The 24847-nt window shown below is 36.5% G+C and overlaps 1 protein-coding gene across 3 annotated transcripts in view; it reads left to right on the top strand.

Moving 5' to 3' along the window:
• Window positions 1-20275, top strand: part of WDHD1 (WD repeat and HMG-box DNA binding protein 1) — a 57981-nt gene extending 37706 nt beyond the window's left edge. For 2 of the 3 annotated variants that reach the window (XM_008701745.2, XM_008701755.2), the window contains 11 exons: window positions 587-743; window positions 7650-7764; window positions 8408-8539; window positions 10635-10852; window positions 10949-11067; window positions 11499-11555; window positions 13453-13496; window positions 13897-14064; window positions 14647-14777; window positions 17493-17631; window positions 19894-20275. In XM_008701745.2, coding sequence (XP_008699967.1) covers window positions 587-743; window positions 7650-7764; window positions 8408-8539; window positions 10635-10852; window positions 10949-11067; window positions 11499-11555; window positions 13453-13496; window positions 13897-14064; window positions 14647-14777; window positions 17493-17631; window positions 19894-20094 — 1481 coding nt within the window. In that variant the 3' untranslated portion in view covers window positions 20095-20275. The remainder of the gene's footprint in view (window positions 1-586; window positions 744-7649; window positions 7765-8407; window positions 8540-10634; window positions 10853-10948; window positions 11068-11498; window positions 11556-13452; window positions 13497-13896; window positions 14065-14646; window positions 14778-17492; window positions 17632-19893) is intronic. The other variant, XM_008701752.2, reaches the window with a different exon arrangement.
• Window positions 20276-24847: the final 4572 nt, after the last annotated feature.

Raw genomic sequence — 24847 nt, 5'->3', positions numbered from 1 at the left:
GCGTGAGAGGTGTATGAAGTCACAGATAAGGAAAGGGGTAATTAGGGAATATGCTATGTACTTCCTGAGATGAGAGCAGAGTAAGTGGGAAACAGGGATACTTACTTGTTTTTGAGGTAAAGAATTACTTATCCAGGAGTTAGGGAACACAACAGTGACAAGGCCAAGAAAGCAAGAGGAAGAAGAGTACTAAAGACGGATTTCTCTAGATCATCACTGTGTATCAGGTTCTGGTCATTTTTCCAAGTCTCTCTTAACTAGTGAAACTTCAGATTCAGGTTTAACTTTTTTTACTGAAATTGGCTTTTAAAAATACTGCTATATTCCAGCAGGTGGCATAGTTCTCACTGAAACAGCTTTTTCTCTGGGGCAAATTTTAGTCCTATCACACGCAATTTTTTTTCTTTTTTCAGTTAGATCTTACTCTGTGTAGTTAATGAAGTTTTGTGGGAAATGATCTTTAATTATTCACCTTTTTGCTTTTGAATTGACAGTTGAATCATTGGTATGCATTTTTGAAATAGGATTTATTTCACAAATATGTAGCCATTTCTCCATGTGGTTTTTTTTTCCAATTGGTGTGTAGGTACCCCCTGTTATGTGGATTCAGAAGGCATTGTTCGAATGCTTAACAGAGGGCTTGGTAATACATGGACTCCCGTATGTAACACAAGAGAGCACTGCAAAGGAAAATCTGATCACTATTGGGTGGTTGGTATCCATGAAAATCCCCAGCAACTGAGGTAAGCTATTAGGAAGTGCTTAGTTGATTCTTTCTAAAAACTTCTTTGAAATTTTTTGTTTTGTATTCTTTAAAGGTATTTTAAAAAATTTTTGTCTTTCACCTTAGTTCGTTTATTTGCTTTCCATATTCACTAGCTTAGAAATTTGTTTATATTCATTTTGGTTTTCAACTGATTGCTCGACTTAGAACTTACTGAACAAAATAGAAATTAAGTTTATTGGTGTGACTTTTCAGCCAGACAGGGAAGGGAGTACTGGCTAAAGGTGGCATTTCATCTTTTATTACAGCCTTTTATTTTAAACTGTGATTTAGAATTGAATAAGTTAGTGGCTTTTTGAGATTTTTAAAAGGCTCAATAATTGTAACCAGGGAGAGGGCTAATAGAAATTTAGTAGTTGACTGCAAGTGTAAAATTCTCAATCTGTATAGTCTCTATTCAATATTAAATATTTTCCTCTTTTTTGACACCTGATATCTTCTTGGTCTAAACAACTGGCAGTGACATTGTGTAGGTACTTGGTGAACAAAGAGGTCTCTGCTTTCATGGAGCTTACAGACTGGGGAGACAGATAACAGAAATAAGTAAATGTTAATTACTACTTGGGATAAGTGCTGCAAATTAATCTGAGCAGACCCATGATGAAAATAACAAAAGGGCACATTCTAGGTAGCATGGTCACATAGGATTCTTTTTTTTTTTTTTTTAAGATTTTATTTATTTGACAGAGACACAGCGAGAGAGGGAACACAAGCAGAGGGAGAGGGAGAAGCAGGCTTCCTGCTGAGCAGGGAGCCCGACGTGGGGCTCGAACCCAGGACCCTGGGATCATGACCCGAGCCGAAGGCAGACAGTTAACGACTAAGCCACCCAGGCACCCTGGTCACATAGGACTCTTAATAGAGATAGTATTAAAATGAGACCCATGGCCAAGGAGTCTGTTAGGCAGAAATTGAGTGAAAACTGATCCATGCAGAATAGACAGCATATATAAAGGTGCTCAGGTCAGAAAGAGTTAGGTTTGTTTAAAGAGTTGAAAGAATGTAAATGTGGCTAGCATACAAGAAGTGAAGGTTGATGGGAGGCATAAGTCCATGATGATATCAGAAAGTGAGACACAGGCTGCATTATAGACCATATAGAGAAGTTAGTATTTCATTTGAAGTTGTATCATGAAGCCATTTTACATTTTTATCTGGGGAATGATGTAATCTGATTTATACTATAAAAAGAAAATGGATTGGCAGAAGTAAGACTGAAAGTAGGGAGCCCAGTTTTCAATCGGGATTTATCCTGCTTTCTGAGGATGTTTGGAGATGTGGGTAGTATTTTGAGCGGTCAGAATGACTAGGGGTTACTGTAGCATTTAGAGAGCTGTGGCCAGGGCTGTCGAACATCTTACAGCGTGCAGGATGGTCCTGCTCAGCTACAGGTTGTCCTTCCCCAAGTTGCTATCAGTGCCTCCATTGAGAAACATTGAGGAAGATTTTGCAGTCATCCAGCTGAGCTATAAGGATGGCTGGAACTAGTGTGGGGGCAGTAGAAATTAAGGAAACTAGATTTGAGATAGAAACCGTAGCATTTTCTGATAGATGCGGGGTTGGGAGTAATAGAGAAACCTCAATAATGACACCTATGTCTCCAATTAAAGCAACTAGATGGATAGTCGTACCATTTACAGAAATAAAGAGATGAAAATGAATTTTCTCTTGGGTGTGTTAAGTTTGAAATGCCTGAAGAATATCCAAATGGAGATATCAAGAAGGTATTGTAATACATGATTGTAAGATATAAATTTGGGAATCACCAGAGTATAGAAGGTATTTAAACTCATACTAATAAATGAGACCACTTTGAAGAAAGAAACAAAAAAGGTCACAGAATCCACCTCTTTAAAAATTCCAACATTTAAAGATCCAATATTGGGAGACAGAGCTTTTGAATGAGGAAAAGGAATATTAGCTAAGCAAATAAGAGAAAAATCACTTGAAGAGGGTCATATCACAGAAGCTATAAGTAGAGACTATTTCAAGAAAGGCAGTAGTTAGAAAAGAAAATAAAAATGGCTCTTAAATATATGAAAAGATGATTGATATCAAGACAAGAAAAATACAAATCAAATCTAAAAAGAATTCTCTTTTTACTTATCAAATGAGGACAATCTGAAAATTTGATAACACTCTTAGTTGGTGAGGCTGGGGGGAAATAATCAAGCTTATAATTGCTGATAGGAATATAGATTGGTTACAGTCCCTATGGAAGGCAATTTGTCAAGAACTATCAGAATTAGAAATGCACGTGCTCTTTTATCTGCCTTAGGATTTGTCCTGCAGTTATACTAGTACTTGCTGTTTGAAGTGTGATCCATGGACCAGCAGCATCAGCATCACCAGGGAGATTATTAGAAATGCCAGATCTCGGGGCACCTGGGTGGTTCCGTTGGTTAAGCGTCTGCTTTCAGCTCAGATCATGATCCCAGGGTCCTGGGATCGAGCTCTTTGTCAGCTCCCCCACCATACTCTCTTGTACACATATGCATGTGCTTTCTCTCTTTCAAGTAAATACAATCCTTTTTTTTTTTTTTTTTTAAGATTTTATTTATTTATGTGACAGAGAGACAGCCAGCGAGAGAGGGAACACAGCAGGGGGAGTGGGAGAGGAAGAAGCAGGCTCACAGCGGAGGAGCCCGATGTGGGACTCGATCCTGGTACGCCGGGATCACGCCCTGAGCCGAAGGCAGATGCTTTAACGACTGTGCTACCCAGGCGCCCCATGTGCTACCCAGGTGCCCCCAAATAAATACAATCTTTAAAAAAAGAAAAGGAAGGGAGGAAAGAGAGAGAGAGAGAGAAAGAAAAAAGAAAAGAAAAGAGAAATGCCAAATCTCAGGCATCACTTCAGACCTGAATCAGAACCTGCATTTTAACAAGATTTTCAGGTGATTTGTGTGCACATTAAAGTTTAGGGAGTACTGCTGCTAGCACATGTGGGAATGATACATATAAAAGATATCCTACATTGTAGGATAGTTGATATTAGCAAAAGATTGGAACCCTAAATTTCCATTAGTAGAAGAACAGGTAATGTTATGTACAAGGGTACACTAGTATACTATGTACATTTTTTAAAAGGTGAAACACATTATTTATGTGATAAGGCATGTGTATCAGAATATATAAAGAACTCGGGGCGCCTGGGTGGCTCAGTCGTTAAGCATCTGCCTTCGGCTCAGGGCGTGGTCCTGGCGTTCTGGGATCGAGCCCCACATCAGGCTCCTCCCCTGGGAGTCTGCTTCTTCCGCTCCCACTCCCCCTGCTTGTGTTCCCTCTCTCGCTGGCTGTCTCTCTGTCAAATAAATAAATAAAATCTTTAAAAAAAAAAAAAAAGTATATAAAGAACTCTTATAACTCAAAAAAAGATAAAATTAAAAAATAGGCAAAGTATTTGAGTAGACATTTCTCAAAAGAAAACACAGATGGCCTATAATGCATGAAAAGATATTCATTAGTTATTAAGGAAATGCAAATCAAAACCACAGAGATACCACTTCATACCCACTAGGATGGTTATTAACCAAAAGATGGACAATAACTAGTGCTCGTGAGCTGGTGGAGAAATTGGAACCCTAAACAGAGCTAGGTGGGGATATAAACTGGTACAGTTTGGCATTTCCTCAAACGGTTAAACATAGAGTTAGCATATGACTTCTCTGTTCAACTCTTAGGGATATAAATAAAAGAATTAAAAACATGTCATTTGAGTCCATACAAAACACCTGCCTTTAATTGTGAATATGAATAATTACTAATCTGTAGAAGCTATCACTCCTACCTCCATTTGAAACGCACTTCAGTCTAGCAAAAACTGTCCTTAGTGTTTCCTCTGAAGATTTTATTTCATGTCACTACTGGTTAGTATATAACTGAGTTCACTGATTTTGTGTGCTATAATCTAGTTTGCTCTCTACAAACATCACCCTTCCTTCCTTTTCTCTTTAGTTTTTAAAAGCTCGTAAGGGTTACTTAACATGCTTGAAAACAGATTCTTTTTTTGAGTTTTGTTTGTTTAAAAAGCATTTGTTACAGTACTGATTATATGTTCCATCCTACATAAAGGTAAATAAGGCCAGCGGCCTGGAAGAGTTGGCTGGTACAATCATTATCTACTCCTGAGTAAGTGCTCTACACAAGTTGTGAACCAAGTCTCCTCCAAGCAGCCCAGAACACAAAGCAAAACGCATTGCCTGGGGGAAGCTTAGTCTGGACATTGGCCCCAATTTTCTCTAATCTGATAGTTTTTCAACTCTTCCTTTAATAAGAGAACAAGTTTTATTATTTATTTGAAAAGGAATTGAAGTAATTTTGTCTTCTTAGTAAACCGTAGTTTATTTTTTCCATTTTCTCCTCCAAATGGTTTAGCCACACAGTTTCCAGGAAGTTCATTCATTGTAGGCAAAACCCACCAAATTAGCAGTCAAATGAGTTTGTTTTTCCTCCTCTTCCATGAAAGGGGTATTTAATGGAGAACAGGTCTTTCTACTTCAAATCTTTAAAGCTAATAGGATAAGAAATGTGAATTAGTACTCTGCTTTGATGTAAATGTGGCTTTAAAAAACTATTAATAAAATCCTAATTTTTCTTTGTGATAATTGCTTACTGTAACTAAGTCAATAAAGTATTTGAGCTATAAAATGTTTTTAAACAAGACAGTATAAGTCTTTTAATAGAAAAAATAAATGTTAAGGCAATTAAAATTACTCCAATGTTCCTTCTGATTTTGTTAATATACATATGTATATTACATATGTATATGTATATACATACATACGTATATATATAATTAGACTTGTTCCTTTTTGAATGCACTTTTTCATTTTGCATGACTAATAAACCACTGCCTTTTGTGAATGACAGAATTTCTACAAGAGATTTTTTCAAGTATTCACACTGCTACCTCATATTGTGTGGTGACAACCACTGATTTATATGAAATCATAAAAGGGGAAGAAGAAGAAATGAGATTATATGTTCAAAAATACTGGAACTCTAAAAACATGTTTGTATTTTTATTGTATGGTCACAAAAAGAGGAAGGTGTATTCAAATCTTACAAGAAAGGGGAGACCTATGTGGTTCGAAAAAGATTCCTGAGTATTGCCACTTATTTAATTTTTAACTACTCTAATGGGCATTTGATAATATTAGAAGACATTTATGAAAAAAAAATTTACACCTGAGGATCTGATTTCTACTTAGTATTTCCCTTTAGGAAAGTCATGACTAAAAGGCTGTACTATAAATTAAATGGGTGGTTATTAATAAGCATTGAACATTGTACTGAATTTTTTAAAAATTTTTTTATTATGTTAGTCACCATACAGTACATCATTAGTTTTTTGATGTAGTGTTCCATGATTCATTGTTTGCGTATAACACCCAGTGTTTCATGCAATACGTGCCCTCCTTAATACCTATCACTGGGCTAGCCCATCCCCCTGCTCCCCTTCCCTCTGAAACCCTAAGTTTCTTTCCCAGAGTCCATGGTCTCTCGTGGTTCATTCCCCCTTCTTTTTACCCCCCTTCATTCTTCCCTTCCTTCTCCTACCTGTCTCCCTGCTATTCCTTATGTTCCACAAATGAGCGAAACCATATGATAATTGTCTTTTTCTGCTTGACTTATTTCACTTAGCATAATCTCCTCCAGTCCCGTCCATGTTGCTGCAAATGTTGGGTAATCGTTCTTTCTGATGGCTGAGTAGTATTCCATTTTATATATGGACCACATCTTCTTTATCCATTCATCTGTTGAAGGGCATCTCAGCTCCTTGCACAGTTTAGCTATTGTAGACAATGCTGCTATGAACATTGGGGTGCATATGGCCCTTCTCTACATCTGTATCTTTGGGGTAAATACCCAGTAGTGCAGTTGCTGGGTCATAGGGTAGCTCAATTTTTAACTTTTTGAGGGACCTCCACACTGTTTTCCAAAGTGGCTGTACCAACTTGCATTCCCACCAACAGTGTAAGAGGGTTCCCCTTTCTCCACATCCTCTCCAACATTTGTTGTTTCCTGCCTTGTCAATTTTTGCCATTCTAACTGGCTGTACTGTATTTTTAAATGACTAGAGAAATCAGAGAAGTTGCCCAAGGTACTTACAGTGTGTAAGCATGGTTTTCCAGTGGTTTTCTTATAAATAATTTGGAGTACATAAGTTAAAAGGGTATTCTATGTGCATGTATCATTCTGTGATGAATGCTTTTTAATTAATAAATTGCATTAGTATTCATACCGATGGGCATCTTTAAATACCTTACATATTCTAATCAGAAAAGGTTTAGACAAAGTTCTTGCCCACTGAGCTATTTATTACCACATAAGGCAACCATTGATTTAGCAGAGCCAGGTATATAGTATAACCAGGTATATGTTGGATTTTCTGCTTCACTTCTACCAATATCTAGTAATAGACACTTATCTGTATTGGACATATCACCATCTTTTTCTCTTGACACTTTTTACCAGCAGTACCAGTATTCCCAAACTGATAAATAAAAGTGAAATGCTTCATCAGCATTTCATCTTGGGTGATCTGTTTTAGAACATGGATTCCTTGACAACTATTTATGGCACAGCTGCCATATTTTAAAAGTAGACAGTTTGCTAAGGAAAAACTGATGTGAGGAGGGATTGTTGAAATTCTTGAAATGCATGGGGAGGGATAGTTTTTATACCTAATCAGGTGTGAAGTTAAAAAAAAAGAATAATTTGTTGTATATTATTAAGCCAGCTATTGGAATATTACTATTCCAAGTTATTGAATTTTGGAAATCTTATATTTTAACAGTTTTTATGATTTGGAGGGGAAGTTTTTGTGGTGAGATTTTTTTTTTTTTTTTTTTACTGACAGGTGCATTCCTTGCAAAGGTTCTCGGTTTCCTCCCACCCTTCCACGCCCTGCTGTAGCTATATTATCCTTTAAGCTTCCTTATTGTCAGATTGCAACAGAGAAAGGACAAATGGAGGTATGTAGAAATCTTACCTTGACACTCTGAATTCGATAATATAATAACTATGATGTAGACATTTAAAAAATGTCTCTGATGACCAGTGTTGAATACTCATTACTTTATAATTAAATAAATAGTGGTAGCAGCAGGGGAGGATGACTGCTTATGGTCACCAGGGTACCCGATTGCCGTCACTGGAATTTTGCCTGTGAGGTAAGTGTGTATGAACATCAGGGTAAGGCTCTCACTCTGAGTTGAGTGAGTGCCTGAGAGGGTGGGCTTCCGTAAATATTGTGTCTTAGGCCAGGCTTGCCTCACTGTAGTCCTAGCCCTGTGCCATCAAAAGTCATTTGAAATCTTACATTTAGTTACTCTAAACAGGAAGTAAACCAGCCTCTTAAAAAATAGTTTACCAAGTTCTCTGAGCATTACCTATGATAGCTAAGAAACTGTTTCAAATGCTATATTTCCTTTTTTTAAGGACAGAAGATGAAGTTAAGCTTTGATATCATATTAAAATTTGAATTACAAAATAAACTATAGAAAGAGTATTTCAAGAATTATTTTATTCAAAATCTGTTATCTTAAGATAAATATTTAACACTTGCCTGGTATTAAGCTGCTAGTTTTCTCTAAGCAGCTTTTTCCACTTTTCTAGGAACAATTTTGGCGTTCCGTCATGTTTCACAATCACCTTGAGTATTTAGCTAAAAATGGTTATGAGTATGAAGAAAGCAGTAAAAATCAAGCAATAAAAGAACAACAGGAGCTTTTAATGAAAATGCTTGCGGTAAGTAAAATAAATATGCTGGAAAAATTAAAGTTACACTTTTCTATAGATTGGATTTCTTAAAAGTATATGAATAGAACCAAGTTCCAGAACCTCAGTATCTTTTTTTTTTAATTTTTAAAAATTTTAATTCTAGTATCATTTACAGTGTTTCAAGTGTACAATACAGCGATTAAACAATTCTCTGCCTTACTCCGTTCTGTTTCCCAGTTGATGTTGCAGTTAAAATATTTTAAAAAATAAGTAAAATATTTAAGATATTACCTTGTAACTAAGATCATAGGCAGATGTGTGTACTTTTAACCTCCTTCACCTATTTCACCCATCTCTCTACTGACATCTCGTGTGGTAACATCAGTTCTCTATAGTTAAGAGTCTCGGTTTTTTGTCTCTTTTTCCTTTGTTTGTTTTGTTTCTTAAATTATACATATGAGTGAAATCATATGGTATTTGTCTTTCTCTGACTGATTTCACTTAGCATAATACACTCTAGCTCCATAATGTTGTTGCAAAAGGCGGTATTCACTGTTGTCACCACTATGCAACACTGCCTTGAGTTTAGTATTAAAGAAATTTAATTAGCTTACTGTAGACTAAGTTTTGTTCCTTTTATAAAATGTCATTTGTGATCTAGGAACTAGTAACGTTTTTACTTTCCACAGCACATGTAAGAAAATCTGTTTGGTTTATTTACCATGTAGCGTTAGAGGAGCTTTTCCTCTGGAACAGTGTTTCTCAGCAGGGTGTCAGCTTGAGGACTGGTCAGTTCTTGGGTTACCATTCCTGTCCTGTCTGGCAAATGCTGGAAGTTTAGCCTGGTTACTGTGAGAACCATACTACTTTTCATTTCCAAATGCCCCCTAAGACAGAGTACTACCCTGATTAAGAAGTACTATTTATAGATTAGTGATAGAAAACTTGAAAAGGACATGCAGGCAACTGTCTAAAGCTCCTGTGCTGACGCACTGGTTGTGGGATGTCTTAAGTAACGAAATAATCCTTCTACTCTCTGAGTTAGAAAACCCTTAGTAGTCTTCCTTACATTGTACTTGAGTTGCCTCACTTTGAGTTGTCAAGATTCATACCAAAAGAAAAGTAGTCAAGTGTTTTCTAAGGTGTTAAATGAATGCTCTTTGTTTTGTATTGTTACGTATAAAAAACAGAGCAAGAAAAAGGAAGTTGTTAATTTGGAAGTTATATAATTATTTCTGGTAGTTGGAGATCACAGACAATCACACTTAAAAATGAATGGATAAATCTGCTTCCCCCCACCCAAACTCACTTAGTGGCATTTGTGTACCAATTCTGGGCAAAGTAATAACAAATAAATCATTTATAATCTATTCCTTCATTGAACTTGCTGCCCTATTCGGCAAGGGTGGGGTGAGGGTATGTGGGCAGTGAAATAAGTTTAAGAAAACCACATTTGAATTTTAAAGGAATATCTTACTTCCCTTGCAATTAATAACTTGAAACCATAAGCCTTATTTCGTTGAATCTAAGCTACTATTGATTGTAAAATTCACCTTTATTTAAGCCTAAAAAATTGCTGCAAATTAAACTCTGACCCACCATCAATTGTGAGATGCTTCCAACTTTCAGAGATGTTAAAATATATAAAAATATGCATCTTAGAATCAACAAGATACATTATCTAGAAAGCTGTTTTCTCAGTTTTACTACTAGTATCATTCTCTTATATTTAGAAAGTTTCTCTTGGGTGTTATATGCAACTAATGAATCGTTCAACACTACATCAAAAACTAATGATAAACTATATGCTGGCTAATTGGTCATAATAATAATAATAATTTTAAAAATTAAAAAAAATAGGGGCTCCTGGGTGGCTCAGTAATTAAGTGTCTGCCTTCAGCTCAGAGCCTGATCCCAGGGTCCTGGGATCGAGCCCCACATTGTGCTCCCTGCTCTGCTGGGAGCTTGCTTCTTCCTCTCCGACTCCCCCTGCTTGTGTTCCCTCTCTCGCTGGCTGTCTCTCTCTCTGTCAAATAAATAAATAAAATCTTTAAAAAAAAATTAAAAAAATAAAAATAAGTTTCTCTTGACGTGATTTTATTTTTTTTCCATTTTGGGTTAGCTTTCTTGTAAACTGGATCGGGAATTCCGTTGTGTGGAACTAGCTGATTTAATGACTCAGAATGCTGTGAGTTTAGCCATTAAATATGCTTCTCGTTCCCGGAGATTAATATTGGCCCAAAGACTTAGTGAACTGGCTGTAGAGAAGGCAGCTGAATTGGCAGCACCCCAGATGGAAGAAGAGGAGGAGGAAGATTTCAGAAAAGATCTGAATGCTGGGTAAGAAATATTCAGTTGCTTGAATTTTTCTTTACTCTTCTGAATATTAAATTGGTCTTTGCATAGCTCTTTATTGAATAATATATTGTCTTTTAGTTACAATAATACTGCTACAGAGTGGAGCCAGCCGAGGCTCAGAAACCAAGTTGAAGAAGATGCAGAAGACACTGGAGAAGCTGATGATAAAGAAGAAAAACCAGAATTACATAAGCATGGCAAGATACTTTTTTTTTTTTAAGATTTATTCATTTATTTGAGAGAGAGCGCATGCACGCATGTGAGTGTGGGGAGGGGCAGAGGGGGAGAGAGAGGGAGAGAAGCAGACTGCCCGCTGAGCGAGGAGCCAGATGGGTCTTGATCTCACAACCCAGATTATGGGTCTTGATCTCACAACCAAAATTATGACCCGAGCTGAAATCAAGAGTTGGATGCTTAACCAATGGAGCCACCCAAGCACCCCATAAGATATATTTTTAAGGCAATTTAAAGATGAGAAATGTCATATTCTGTGGCTTTCCTCATTTTACTTAGCTGAAGAAAATTGAATACCTGTGCTTTGTCAGGACATCTTTGCTGATTGTTGATTATAGAGAGTAACTTTATCTCCCCATTTGCGTTGTATTGTTTTATCGTAATTATTTTATAGGACAGAATCCATTTTCCAAAAGTGCAAATTCCTCTGATGTGCCAGCCATTAAGTCAGGTAAGAAATATTTGTGATTTTGTAATATCAAGAAAGTTGTGCAAGTAGTCTTTAAAGTGATATATCTATTCAAATACACCCCTTACCCCCACCCCCACCTCCATCCCTCTGCCCTTGGTTTGTTTTTATCGGAAATATTATTTATGAAACTGCTAATTTTACAAATATGTATTAAGTGCCTATTATGTGTCAGGTGTTTGACTAGGTGGGAGATACAGAGGTCAAGTAGACATGCTTGGTTGATTCCTGCATAAATCTTACATAGTACCAGCTGACTTTTTAAACCATGTATATATATTCCTTTGATTTTAAAAAATTACCTGTAAACACATGTACAGGGTATTATAAGAGCATATAACAGTGCGCTGTAATCTAGTCAGTGGTAAGGGATTGGTTGGGATCCCAGGGGAGGCCTCATGGAATGTTTAAAGCAGAGACCTGCAGGATGAGTAAGAGTCAGCTAGGCTAAGGTGGGTGAAAGCAGAAGCAAGGAAAAGGTATATGACTTAAGGAACAGCATTTGTAAGGACTGTAAGAGTGGTGCGAAGAGCACAGAGGCAGAGAAGAATGCTGAGCAGAGCTCGGTGGGCAGGAGCTAAATCATGCAGATCCATGTAGGCCATAGTAAGGATTTGGATCTTTATTCTGAGGTTGCTGGGAGGCTGTTGTAGGTTTCAGGCAGCGGTATAGCGTGCACACTGGCAGAGGAGAAATGTACATCGGGTGGTGGTGACTAATGGGAGAAAGAAGGAGAAGAATTGGTGAAGTGTTTCTGAAGAAAATGTAGAGAGGATGGAAGTTCAGGGTGTGAAGAATGACTCAAGTTTCCTGGCTTGAATATTTGAACAAATGAAGATACCATTTACTGAATTAGAAAACACTAGGGAAGCTCAGGTTTAGATAGGATGATGAACTCCTGTTGAATATTTGGGTTGGGAACTCAGGAAAGTAGTCTGGGAGGGAGATAAAAAGTGAAAGTTGTTGGCATAACCAGAGCAATTTAAATCATGGGCATGGTGAGTGAGCCCTGGAGGAGGCTACAGAGTGAGAAGAAAGTGAGCGTAGGGGCCAGAGAATCCCTAACATTTAAACATTAGGCAGAGGAGGAAGCATCAAAAGAGAATGAGGTAAGAGAGGAAGGAGATAGGAATCTATCTCAGAAGTCAAAGGGAAGTCAAAGTCTCAAGAAGAAAGGAACACTCAGCTATATAGAAAACTGTTGAGGGGGTCAAATAAGATGATGACTGAAAACTACCCACCAGATTTGGCCACATGGAGTTTATTGGGTCCTTAGCAAGACCAGATTCTGTAGTGTAGTGGGGCTGGAAGCCATATTATTTTGGATGTTGGAATGTATGAACAGTGAGGAACTGGAAATAGCTATGTAGACAGCTCTCGAATTTGGCTGTATAGGGAAGGGAATTAAAAATGGTGGCTGGAGGGAATGTGGGTTTGAGAGGGTTTGTTTCTGTTTGTTCAAGTTGGGAAACTTGAGTAGCCAATAAAGAGGGAAAAGATGGTGTACATCCAAAGATGGTGTAGCCATTGATAGGATAAGTTTCTTGACAAAGCAGGAAGGGATGGGATTTAGAGCACAAGTAGAGGAATTATTAACCTTAGCTAAAACAAGGCACCATTCTTCCATGGTAATAGGAGAAAAGGATAGATCTATACATATTGGGTTGGTATATTTCATAGTGACAAGCCGGGGTAGTTCCCATTTAATAGCTTTTATTTTGGCTTGGAAATAGGTAGGAGGTCATATATAGTTGTTAAGAGTTTTTAAGTTGCAAAGTACATTTGTTTTTGTATAATACAGATTAAAATATTCCATCTGTTATTGCAGAAGTCTTCTATGTTTTACCACTATTAAGTGAGGGTTTCTTTCTTATGAAAGGTGCAGTTACCTCTAGCAACCAAGGACGATTAAACCCCTTCAAGGTAAACTCTTTCCAGTGATATTTAAAATGTATTTCAATACATTTCTATGCAGAAATATTTCCAAACCACCAGATGACACTCCCCAGACTTGGAGGCATTAAAGACTAAGCAGATCTTTATGAAAACAAATGAAAGCAGCACTAGTTCACACTTGGGCTAAGAGTTGTATGTTCTCCTTACCTTCTAAATACCGATGGTTTTGAAAGATATTCCCTCTTTTCCTTGGGGATATAGTATATTTAATATGTGTATCAGTCTTAATTTGTATTGTACAAAATGTATTCAATTCCAAATGTGAGACCACAATATAGACCTAACAGATATTTTAAGGAACAGTGGATCTCTTGGGATTTTTTTTTCTTCTTTAAACATAAAATGCTAATAGTAGTTTGCTCATTAGGTATCAGCCAATTCCAAAGAGCCAGCGACTTCAGTGAATTCAGCACGTTCAAGTAATATTTTAGACAATATGAATAAATCATCCAAGAAATCTGCACTTAATCGAGCTACAAATAATGAAAAGTCCCCAGTTATAAAGCCTCTAGTTCCAAAGCCAAAGTCTAAGCAGGTACTGTTTCAACTACCCACATCAGCAATAAGCGGCACATGATCTGTTTGTTTTGTTCACTCTTTCAGCTATGGGACAGGAGGCTCCAGTTGTTTATTATTGTCGAGTGAGGGCAGTGGTTCTCAAATCTGATTTTGCTTCAGAATCACATTTTGAAATACACACACACACACACAGAAAAACTCAGGGCCCAGGGACTCAAGCATCTATCTGGTTTTTAAAAAAATTTCCCAGATGATTCTTATGCATATCTTTGTTTAATGCGGATGCTGTAGTACCTGGCCCCAGTCTTGTTCTGTATTCTGATTTTGTCCTCTAGTTTCATCCTAGATTTGGTATTTCACCCCAGATTTGTCATTAGTACAGTAATCTTTTATCTTTTCCATTTCATATAATAAAATTCAGCATTTAGAAAATGTGGAATTTGTAGTTTTTTGGGGTTTTGTGTCTATAGTCATGTTGATGTTCAGCTGAGAACCTCAGGACTTCTTATGTTGGTGTAAGAATTCTAAATATATTTTGCACATGTAGTGTGTAAAATCGTACTGTCTGTTGCAGTATTCATTATGTTTGTTTTTACAGGCATCTGCAGCATCCTATTTCCAGAAAAGAACTTCCCAAACTGATAAGACTGAGGATGTGAAGGAAGAACATCCTAAAAATTCATCATCTGAAACACCAGCTATGTGTCCTCAAAACACTGAAAACCAAAGGTCAGTACATAGACAAATTTATTATTTTTAAGATGTAATATCCTGATAAAAGGCATACAGAAACAGCAATACAAAATTATTCAACTTTCTTGTTCATAATTACAAATAACACATTGGCACTGGTAGTGGGCATTCTGATCACATAACTTTAAGGAAAGGAAGCCATAAATATTGATTAATGTGTATTTATATTACTTACTAAGGTATGCCCTGATAAATTATATGTGTTTTACATTGTACATATTTTATAATTCTTTTTTTGTTTATCTTAAAATAGATGTAGTTACATGGGAGAAACAGTGAAAAGTGTGATAAAGAGTAAATATCTTTCCTGTCCATCCACTTTCCCTCTTTACAGTCACTACAACAGATTTCTTACATAACCCTCCAGAATTATATTTATATTCTTATATTCACTTATGTTCACTTATATTTATCTGTTTTTTATCTTTACAGAAGAGGTAGCATACACATTATTCTGTACCTTGCTTTTTTTCACTTAGCAGCTTTTGTAGACCATCTTATAGTACTATATAAAGAATTTCTTTAATCTTTTCACATCCACCTAATGGATATGCCATAATTTATTCAGTTCTCTACTGGTGGACAGAGGGTGATTGCTGGTCTTTTACTAGTACAAATAGTACTGCAGTGAATAACGTTATATGAATGTCATTTCTCACATATGCATATAGCTATAAGATGGATTCCTGTATGGTTCAAGTTAATGTGCATTTGTAATTCCAATATATATTGGAATGATGTTGTATCATTTTCTATACCTCCTGCAATATGAGAGTTCCTGTTTGCCTGTATCCTATTTGTCTGCCAATGCGATATGTTACCACATTTCTTGAGCTCTCTCTCTCTTTTTTTTTAAAGATTTTATGTATTTAATTGAGAGAGCTCAGGCACGAGCAGGGGGAGGGGCAGAGGGAGAGGGAGAAGCAGGGAACTCGACATAGGGCTCAGTCCCAAGACCCCTGAGATCATGACCTGACCCAAAGGCAAACGCTTAACTGACTGAGCCACCCAGGTGCCCCTAAAGGTTTTATTTTTAAGTAATCTCTGTACCCAACGTAGGGCTCAAACTCATGACCCCAAGATCAAGCGTTGCATGCTCTACCATCTGAGCCAGCCAGACGCCCCTCATGTTGACCAATTTAATTTGAGGGGTAGCTATGGTTTTTATTTTTCCCATTTTGTCCCACATTCAAATTAGATATTAAATAGTGAAGATTTTATTTAAGAAGATTCCATTTTTTTAATTATCAACTGGCTATACGGAAAACTTACTTATATGAAATCTCATTAAAGAATTATCACTGCTTATCCAAATATTTTGTCACAAATGTTGATATACTAAATCAGAAGAGAAATGTTCAATTTTGTTTTTCTCTTGAACACCAGCTGTTTAGGGGCAGGGAGATTGCATGCTATTAGCTAGACTTGTCCCAAGTTTGATTAAAATGAGTATTTATTAATTTCTAGAAATTTAAGAACCTTTGTTTAGTGTTGCTATTTGTTTTGATTTCTTCTATTATTTTTCTGAAAGTAGAATTATAATAAGATTACTTGAAATTTGTGTATTTCCAGAAATCGGGGCAAGTAGTTCTAGCCATACTAGTAGTATTTTTTTAATAGCTTGTTTTTCTAAAAATTAGAAAGTTTGGGCAAAATCCCACAATTGCTCCTAAAGGTAATTCTTCCCTTCTAATCTTTTTTTAGTAAAATTAAGATGTTCTATTTAATGAGATTTGTATTAGAGATGCAATGTTATATCCTGTGCTTTTGTTTCCACTTAAAATTTTATCATAAACATTTTTCCCTGGTATTTTTGCCTCTGATTTTTGCTGTGTCCTTAAATTTGTTATTCAGGATCCATTTGGTTACAGAGTAGTGAGGGGCAGTAGTGTAGCTGGTGTGTTAAGCATGGGAACACTGGAGTCAAACTGCCAAATTGTTAAATCCCAGGTCTGATTTCTGCTATCTGTGTAATCTGGAATAAATTATTTCACACTTCTGAGCCTCAATTTCCTCATCTATGAAACAGAGATAGTAATTGTACCTACCTCATAGGATGAAATGAGGTAATACATGGCGTCTAGAACAATGCCTAGCAGATAGTAAGTGCTCAGTAAATATTAAACCTTTGTGACCTAAAGACAATTTGTGTCAGAAGTAAAGTCTAATAAAATTGACAAGTGTGCTGTGTTTATGCTTTACATAATAATTACCCAAGAAAGGACCCACACTCCCAGGTCAGCTATGAGAGCAAGGATGAAAGGATGGATAAGGGTCTTGAGAGAAATAAAAATTTCAAATAGCTGGTTTGGGAAATGGAAAAAGAACCCACCAAGGATACTTGGAAAAATTTTACTGGCCCATAGGGTCTGAGTGGAATTGGAGACCTTGAGGTGTCAGTATTCTAAAAAGAGCTGAAAGTGTGGACTTCATGGTTGCTCCACTTGGAAAATACAAATGTAAGTAAATCTTTGAATTGACCTTACATGGGATTTTTCAGTTCATTATTGCCGTGGTCTCCAGGCAGTTTTAAGTAATATGTAGTATGAACATTAACAAGTGTAATTAATTGTATCTCTCTTACTTTATATAGGTATGCAAAGACTAATGGTTAATTACTAACCTGAAAAATCATAAGGCACTTTGAACTGGATCTTAAGTATAAAATTTTTTCACATATTACTATTTTAGGCCAAAGACTGGGTTCCAGATGTGGCTGGAAGAAAACAGAAGTAGTATTTTGTCTGACAATCCTGACTTTTCAGATGAAGCAGACATCATAAAAGAAGGAATGATTCGATTTAGAGTACTGTCAGCTGAAGAAAGGAAGGTAAGGATAATTTTGCTGAGATTGAGATCTTAGTAAATTCCTAGGTTTTAAAAATTCTTACAGAAAATGCCTTTTTTTGTTTTTTGAAATTGCAGATATTCTGGTAAACTCTTGGTAGAGAGGAAATTAACTAACTGAAATGTCAGCTTTGACCATATAGATGTGTATTAGTTAGTGCTGATGGTTAAATTTTGAGTAGATATACTGTTTATGTCTGTATAGAAGTTCCTACATAATATAAGCTGGGAGGATACCCCAAGAAAAAGTACATTACTTCTAAATCAAAAGCAAACTAAATTTATAAGTAAAAATGAAATTAATTCACATGTTTGGACTTTAGGATTCTTGTAATTTAAGCAGAATTTTTTTAAATGCTATAATATACTTCCACATTGAATACAAAGTGAGGGTACTGGGCTGCCTGGCTGGCTCAGTCAGTACAGCATGTGACTCTTGATCTCGGGGTTGTGAGTTTAAGCCCCACCGTGGGTGTAGAGCTTACTCTAAAAAAACAAAAACAAAACCCAAAATGAGAATACTGCTTTTGGGAGGAAAAGATGGTGTTCTGTTATATCCTTTCACTCAGAAATTAGGACAGGTGGCTGGTACCTATTGCTCCTCATGTAATTTCTGCCGTGTGAGGGAGGTCTAGGAACAGCTTTCTGGTGCAAGGAGAAGGAATGTGTGGCATATCAGTTAAGCCTCAGATTTCACTTCCTAGGGATGACAGTATGCAGCATGGGCACCTGGTGAAATAGATACTTGCCTTGATAAACTGGGTGTTAAGAGTAAAGATATTATAAAATGAGGAAGCTAGAAACTGGTTTAACCACCTCTAGCCTCATTAGAATTTCACTGGCAACTTCGTGCTTCTCATTTTTTATAAGAATTTATAAGAGCATAAAAATGCTGAAGAATTAGATAAAATGGCATCTGAATGGTCTTGTGCAGCAGAAGAGGAAGAGGCTTCGTAAAAGTTGTGACTGTGTTTTTGAATACTTAAAAATGTAATCAGTATTGTTAAGGTAAAACTTAAACATTTTCTTAAATCCAGTCTGTTAATGTGAGAAATTCTGCAGCTCCAAAGGGTTCCTTTTCTACAGTAAAGAAATGGGAAAGTAAACAAAGGAAGAAGGAGGAACTATTACATGTTAAAATAGATTGAAGAGACAGATGGAGGGGCACCTGGGTGGCTCAGTCGGTTAAGCATCCAACTCTTGATCTCTGCTCAGGTCTTGATCTCAGAGTTGTGAGTTCAGGCCCCACATTGGGCTCCATGCTTGGTATGGAGCCTACTTAAAAAAATCAATCAATCAATCAATAAGAGACAGATGGAAATGATTGAACTTTGTAAGATTCTTGCTTAGTGAATAGAAGCCAGTCCTAAAAGAATATCTGAAACGTCATTCCTGAAATGACAAAGTGATAGGGATGAAGAACAGAGTATGGATTACCAGAAATTGGGGCCTGGGTGAGAAGTGTAGTTTTTGGGGCAACATGAGGGATCCTTGTAGTGATGGAACTGTTTTTTATCATGAACGTGGAATTTACATTGGAATTAAATATAAAAACACACATGGGAGGGGCGCCTGGGTGGCGCAGTCCTTAAGCGTCTGCCTTCGGCTCAGGGCGTGATCCCGGCGTTATGGGATCGAGCCCCACATCAGGCTCCTCCGCTATGAGCCTGCTTCTTCCTCTCCCACTCCCCCTGCTTGTGTTCCCTCTCTCGCTGGCTGTCTCTGTCAAATAAATAAAATCTTAAAAAACAAAACAAAACAAAAAACACATGGGAGTAGAGAAAAAAATGGAAGGATTGTATTGATGTTAGTACCCTGGTTGTGATATTCCATTAGTTTTGCAAGATGCTACAATTGGGGGAACTGGGAAACTGGTACATGAGATCCTTCTGTATTATTTCCCACAAATGCATGTGAATAATCTTAAAAAGTTTCATTTTTTAAAAAGTACCTGTAGTTATAGTATTTTGCACTTAATATGGTTAAATACAGCAGAGTTTAGGTTGAAATATTAGAGGTACAGTGTAAATTTTTTAACATGCTCTGCAATTAAGTAATAAGAGATTTGTTAACAATGAGAACCCCTAATGATTAGCTTAACAATTCAAGTGCTAATTATGCCGTTTTTTTTTTAAATACTGCTTTTTATATACAGGATTGTTACCTGGAAAAGTAAGGCAATCATTTCCTTCCTGTTTCTTTGTTATTGCCTAAAACTCTTTTCTCCTCCCATATTTTTACAAAGGCATGGACTTCCAAGGCCAAAGGAGGGACTACAAGTGATGGAACTGAAGCAAAGAAGCGAAAACATGGGATCGATGAAAGTCATGAAACTGAAAATGAGAAAGAAAAAGCAAAGGAGAATCTGAATTTGCCTAAAAAGCAAAAACCTTTAGATCTTTCTACCAATCAGAAACTGTCAGCTTTTGCATTTAAGCAGGAATAGAGTTAAAGAAAGTAGGTAATGGATTTTTTACTCATCATCGATGAAACTGGACTTAAAAAAACCTTTAGAAAACTCATTATATATTTTTAGGGGCGCCTGGGTGGCACAGCGGTTAAGCGTCTGCCTTCGGCTCAGGGCGCGATCCCGACGTTATGGGATCGAGCCCCACATCGGGCTCCTCTGCTATGAGCCTGCTTCTTCCTCTCCCACTCCCCCTGCTTGTGTTCCCTCTCTCGCTGGCTGTCTCTATCTCTGTCGAATAAATAAATAAAATCTTAAAAAAAAAAGAAAAAAAAAGAAAACTCATTATATATTTTTAAAAGAGTTTAGGGACAACTGTTTGTCTTTATAAGATAATGTAGTAATTATATTGGTGTAGGTAACAGGGCATGTGTAAAAACCATCACTCTGCAGTTGCTCTGTCCCCAAATGGAAGTATATTCAGAAACATTGTGATTAGTCACTGACTTGAAGCCACTGGCATGTCCCAGTGGAAGCCAGTTTGATTTTGCTTCTTACCTTCAAAATCATCAAAGCCAAGGTCTCCAAAACTCTGAGCACTGAAGTACCTTCAAGCGGTTTCCTCATTTGGTTTATGTCATGTACTGAGAAGAACTACAGAAGTTTGTCATCATAGACTCTTCTGCGTTTGTTACCTTAGACTTCACTGGACTAGGTTTTTAATATGGACCTCAAACATGTAATAATTTTGTAGATGAGATTTTTTCTTTTGTTTGTTTCACTAATTTCTTCATATATGACTTTCAATTATCTTTGTATTGCCTGGTTTTTAAAAAATAAATGACTTTCACATTTCCATATTTAGCTTGCCGTGGTCTTAACATTGTATTTCCATGAATCGAAAATATTTCTAGAAAATATAGTTTATATTTATTGCCATAATTTCCACCACCACCCCCATCCTGCTACACATCATACACATGGGTAAGAAGATTGAGGATACTGCTTTGATAGTATTTCAGCCCAGGGCATAATGTGTTCCTGGTAAGATACTCTAGTTATCATCATCAGCAGTACTTTCCTGAGCAGGTCTTTGAAGCCTTGATAAGTGAGTAAAGAGTTAGGGAAAGTGTTTAACTCCTCTTTAATTTTGAACAAACAAGATTTAATTATTTCATACATTTTTGGTTATTATTCTAAGCAGAATTTAATACAAATGCAGCCACTTAATGAAAGTAGAGTACACAGGGGTGGGGATGGAGGGGGATTGTAGGAAAATAAAATCAGGTGGCTCAGAATTGAGGATGGCTTTGTATGTTGGAAGGAACATAATATGTTGAAAATTCAGATGTGTAGAAGCCAAAGATATTCCTTATCATGATGACTAAGGTTAGGAAAGAATACATTTCTGATTTTTTAATTAGTAGCTGGTATAGAGAGACATTATAGTGCAGTGATTAGGAGCACAGATTTCAAAGCCAAACAACCTGGGTCTGAAGACTCACTGTAGTACCTACCAGCTGAATAAACCTTGGACAAGTTTGTAGCCTTTGACCATTCATCTGTAAAATAGGTATACTAATAGTACTACTTTAGGGTTATGAGAATTAAATGAGATAAAAGCACTTAGTTCCTAGTACACAGTGATGTTTTATATAAATGTCAGCTGTTATTAGTTACGCTATTGGCTATTTCATGTTGCTTCATTATTTGGTTTCATTCTGAATACTGTATGAATTTTTATTTCAAGAACCTGAGATAAATGTTTATTTATAGGGGCGCCTGGGTGGCTCAGTGGTTAAGTGTCTGCCTTTGGCTCGGTTATGATCCCGGGGTTGTGGGATTGAGCCCTGTATCGGGCTCCCTGCTCGGCGGGAAACCTGTTTCTCCCTCCCCCACTCCCCCTGTTTGTGTTCCCTCTCTCTCTCTCTCAAATAAATAAATAAAATCTTAAAAAAAAAAAAAAAGTTTATAATACTTTTGAAAACATGTTTGTAGACATGCATTTTTTTATTTCCTCAATTTATTGTACATAGGATATAATCCTTCAGTGTTATATTACAGTTCCATAGGAACCTGATAATACTAAGGATTTGCAAAAAAAGTGGTTTTAATCCCTTAGTTTTATTTGGTTGAAGGAACATTTTTGTATTGACTTGGTTTAAATTATGAATCCAAACTTGGAAACCGAGAAACATTATCTTTATTCCTTTGCTTTATAAGATTAAACCTTAAAAAGAAATTTTTTCAGAGAATTGGGACTTAAGGTGGGAAAATGAAAATGGAAATGAATGAATATACTAACCACCATCATGATATCAATAATATTGCCTATTCTGAGCTGCTTATGGGCTGTGGAATATAATGATTTGCTTAATTTCATTCTCCAGTAGTAAAAACTTCTCAGAGAGGTTATTTTAATACTCTGTATTCATGAAAAGAGCATCCTCTGATTATTCCAGAGAGCAAGTGAGTGAGCAGTGGGTTATGCCTGCCAACTCTGGGGGCTGTGGTAATCTACAGCCTATCTTATCAGTGCAGCACCCTGTGGTTTGCCACTGTCATTAACATGGAACAGATCCCCGTAGACAAAAGGATGGGAGCCATCCATGTAGAAAGTATCTTAATCAGTGACTGGTTGTCTTATGGGTCTTTTTTGTTTTCCAACTGCTTTATTATAGAAGTGTGTAATTTTTCCTCAGGTTTTTATTTTGAAAATTTTCAAATCTACAGAAAATTTCAAGTAGTACACTGAACATAACATACCCTTCATCTAGTATGACTTACTGTTGACATTTTGCAATATATGCTTATAGATAGGGTTTTTGCCAAGCCATTTGAAATGTGCATTGTGACATTTCACCCCTCAGTGCCTCGACATGTGTCCCCTAAGAACAAAGACGTTCTTCTACGTAACCACAATATCATTATTATACCAAAGAAATTTAACAGAAGAATATTATTGCCTAAGATGCATTTCATATTAAAATTTCCCCCAAAGTATCCTTTAGCCTTCCCCCTGCTACCCAGTCTAGGATCAATCAAGAATCCTGCCTTGAAAAAAAAATTTTTTTTTAAATCCTGCATTGTGTTTATTTAGAAGTACATACATTTTTTTTTTTTTTTTTTTTTTTTTTTTTTTTTTTTTTATATATTTTTTTTTTTTTTTTTTTTTTTTTTTTGCTCAGGTATAGTTGACATACAATACTATTATTAGTTTCAGGTGTATAACAGTGATTCAACATATCTATACATTACAATAGAAGTACATTTTTTTTTTTTAAAGATTCTATTTATTTGAGAGAACACAAGCAAGGGGAAGGGAAGAGGGAGAAGCAGACTCCCCGCTGAGCAGGGGGCCTGATGCGGGGCCGGATCCCAGGACCCTGGGATCATGACCTGAGCCGAATTCGGACATTTAACCAACTGAGCCACCCAGGGGCCCTAGAAGTACATACTTTTTAATACGGGAATTCCTAATATCCAGAGATAATTACTGTTAACATTTGGTGTATGTCATTAGCTTTCTTCTGTGCATGTGTTTATTCTTTCACATAGATGTGCTGTCCAAATTCATGGTCCCAAATGGTGTAAAACACACACACACACACACACACACACACACACACCAACCCAAAATCCAAAAGAAAACAAAACAAGCCTAAAATTTAAAGTGCCGCCTTTGCTGGTAATGGTCGTGTTGTTGATCCCAATTTCTGTCTTCTCTGGAGCTGTATCATAAAGGGCAAAAACTGATGGAATTGAAAATAAACATAATGGAATCGGAAAGCCAAAAGTTGGTTTTTTGAAAGACAAATTAGAAAAATATCTGGCAAGTTTAATCATAATAGAAAAAGGGAGATAAGTGATACTAGGAATGAAAAGGAATGTATTAACTACAAATGGTACAGATTTTTGAAAGAGACCTATCATGATCGGTTTTGTGTGTCAATTGGCTAGACCAGATTTGCCAGTTATTCAATGAAACACTAACCTATGTATTGCAATGAAGGTATTTTATAGATTGTATTATAATCAGGTGACTTTAAGTAAGTGAGCTAGTCCTAGATGATCTGGGTGGGCCTGATTTCAATCGTTTGAAAGACTTTGAAGAGCAGAACTGAGGCTGTCCTGAGGGAGAAGAAATTACACCTGTGGAAAACAGTTTCAGCTCAAGCCAGATTTCCTGCTTGCCCTTCAGAAGGTCTACCGTGGATCTAGGGTTTCAGACTTGCCCTCCAGTCTCCACGATTGTGTGAATGAATTCCTTGCAATAAATCTTCTAATATATTTCTCCTACTGGTTCTGCTTCTCTGTTGAACACTGACTAATTCAGGACTATTATAAATAGCTTTATGACAAATTGGAAAATTTTGATGAAATAAGTACCTACAAAAGCAGAGCTTAGTAAAACTGACTCAAGACATCAAAAGACTAAAATACTTAGAAATACATTTGACAGATAAGTGTAAAACTTATACCCTGACCTACAAAACATGAAAGAAGACCTAAATAAATGCAAAGACATCCTGTATTTATGGACCAGAAGACTTAACCTTGCATTATTAAAATGGCAATACTCCCCAAACTGATCTACAGATTCAATGCATTCCTTATCAAAACCCCAGCTGGCTTTTTTTTTTTTTCCAAAAAAATGACATGCTTATCCTAAAATTCATACGGAAATTCAAGGAACCCAGAATAGCCAAAATAGCCTTGAAAAAGAAAGAACAAATTGGAGGATTCACAATTTCAAAACTTACTACAAAACTATAACAATCAAGACAATGAA

This window comes from Ursus maritimus, unplaced genomic scaffold (genome assembly GCF_017311325.1).
Source record: "Ursus maritimus isolate PB19 unplaced genomic scaffold, ASM1731132v1 scaffold_25, whole genome shotgun sequence".
NCBI lineage: Eukaryota > Metazoa > Chordata > Mammalia > Carnivora > Ursidae > Ursus > Ursus maritimus.
The sequence above is the reverse complement of the archived record's forward strand: the minus strand, read 5'-3'. Positions and strand labels throughout refer to the sequence as shown.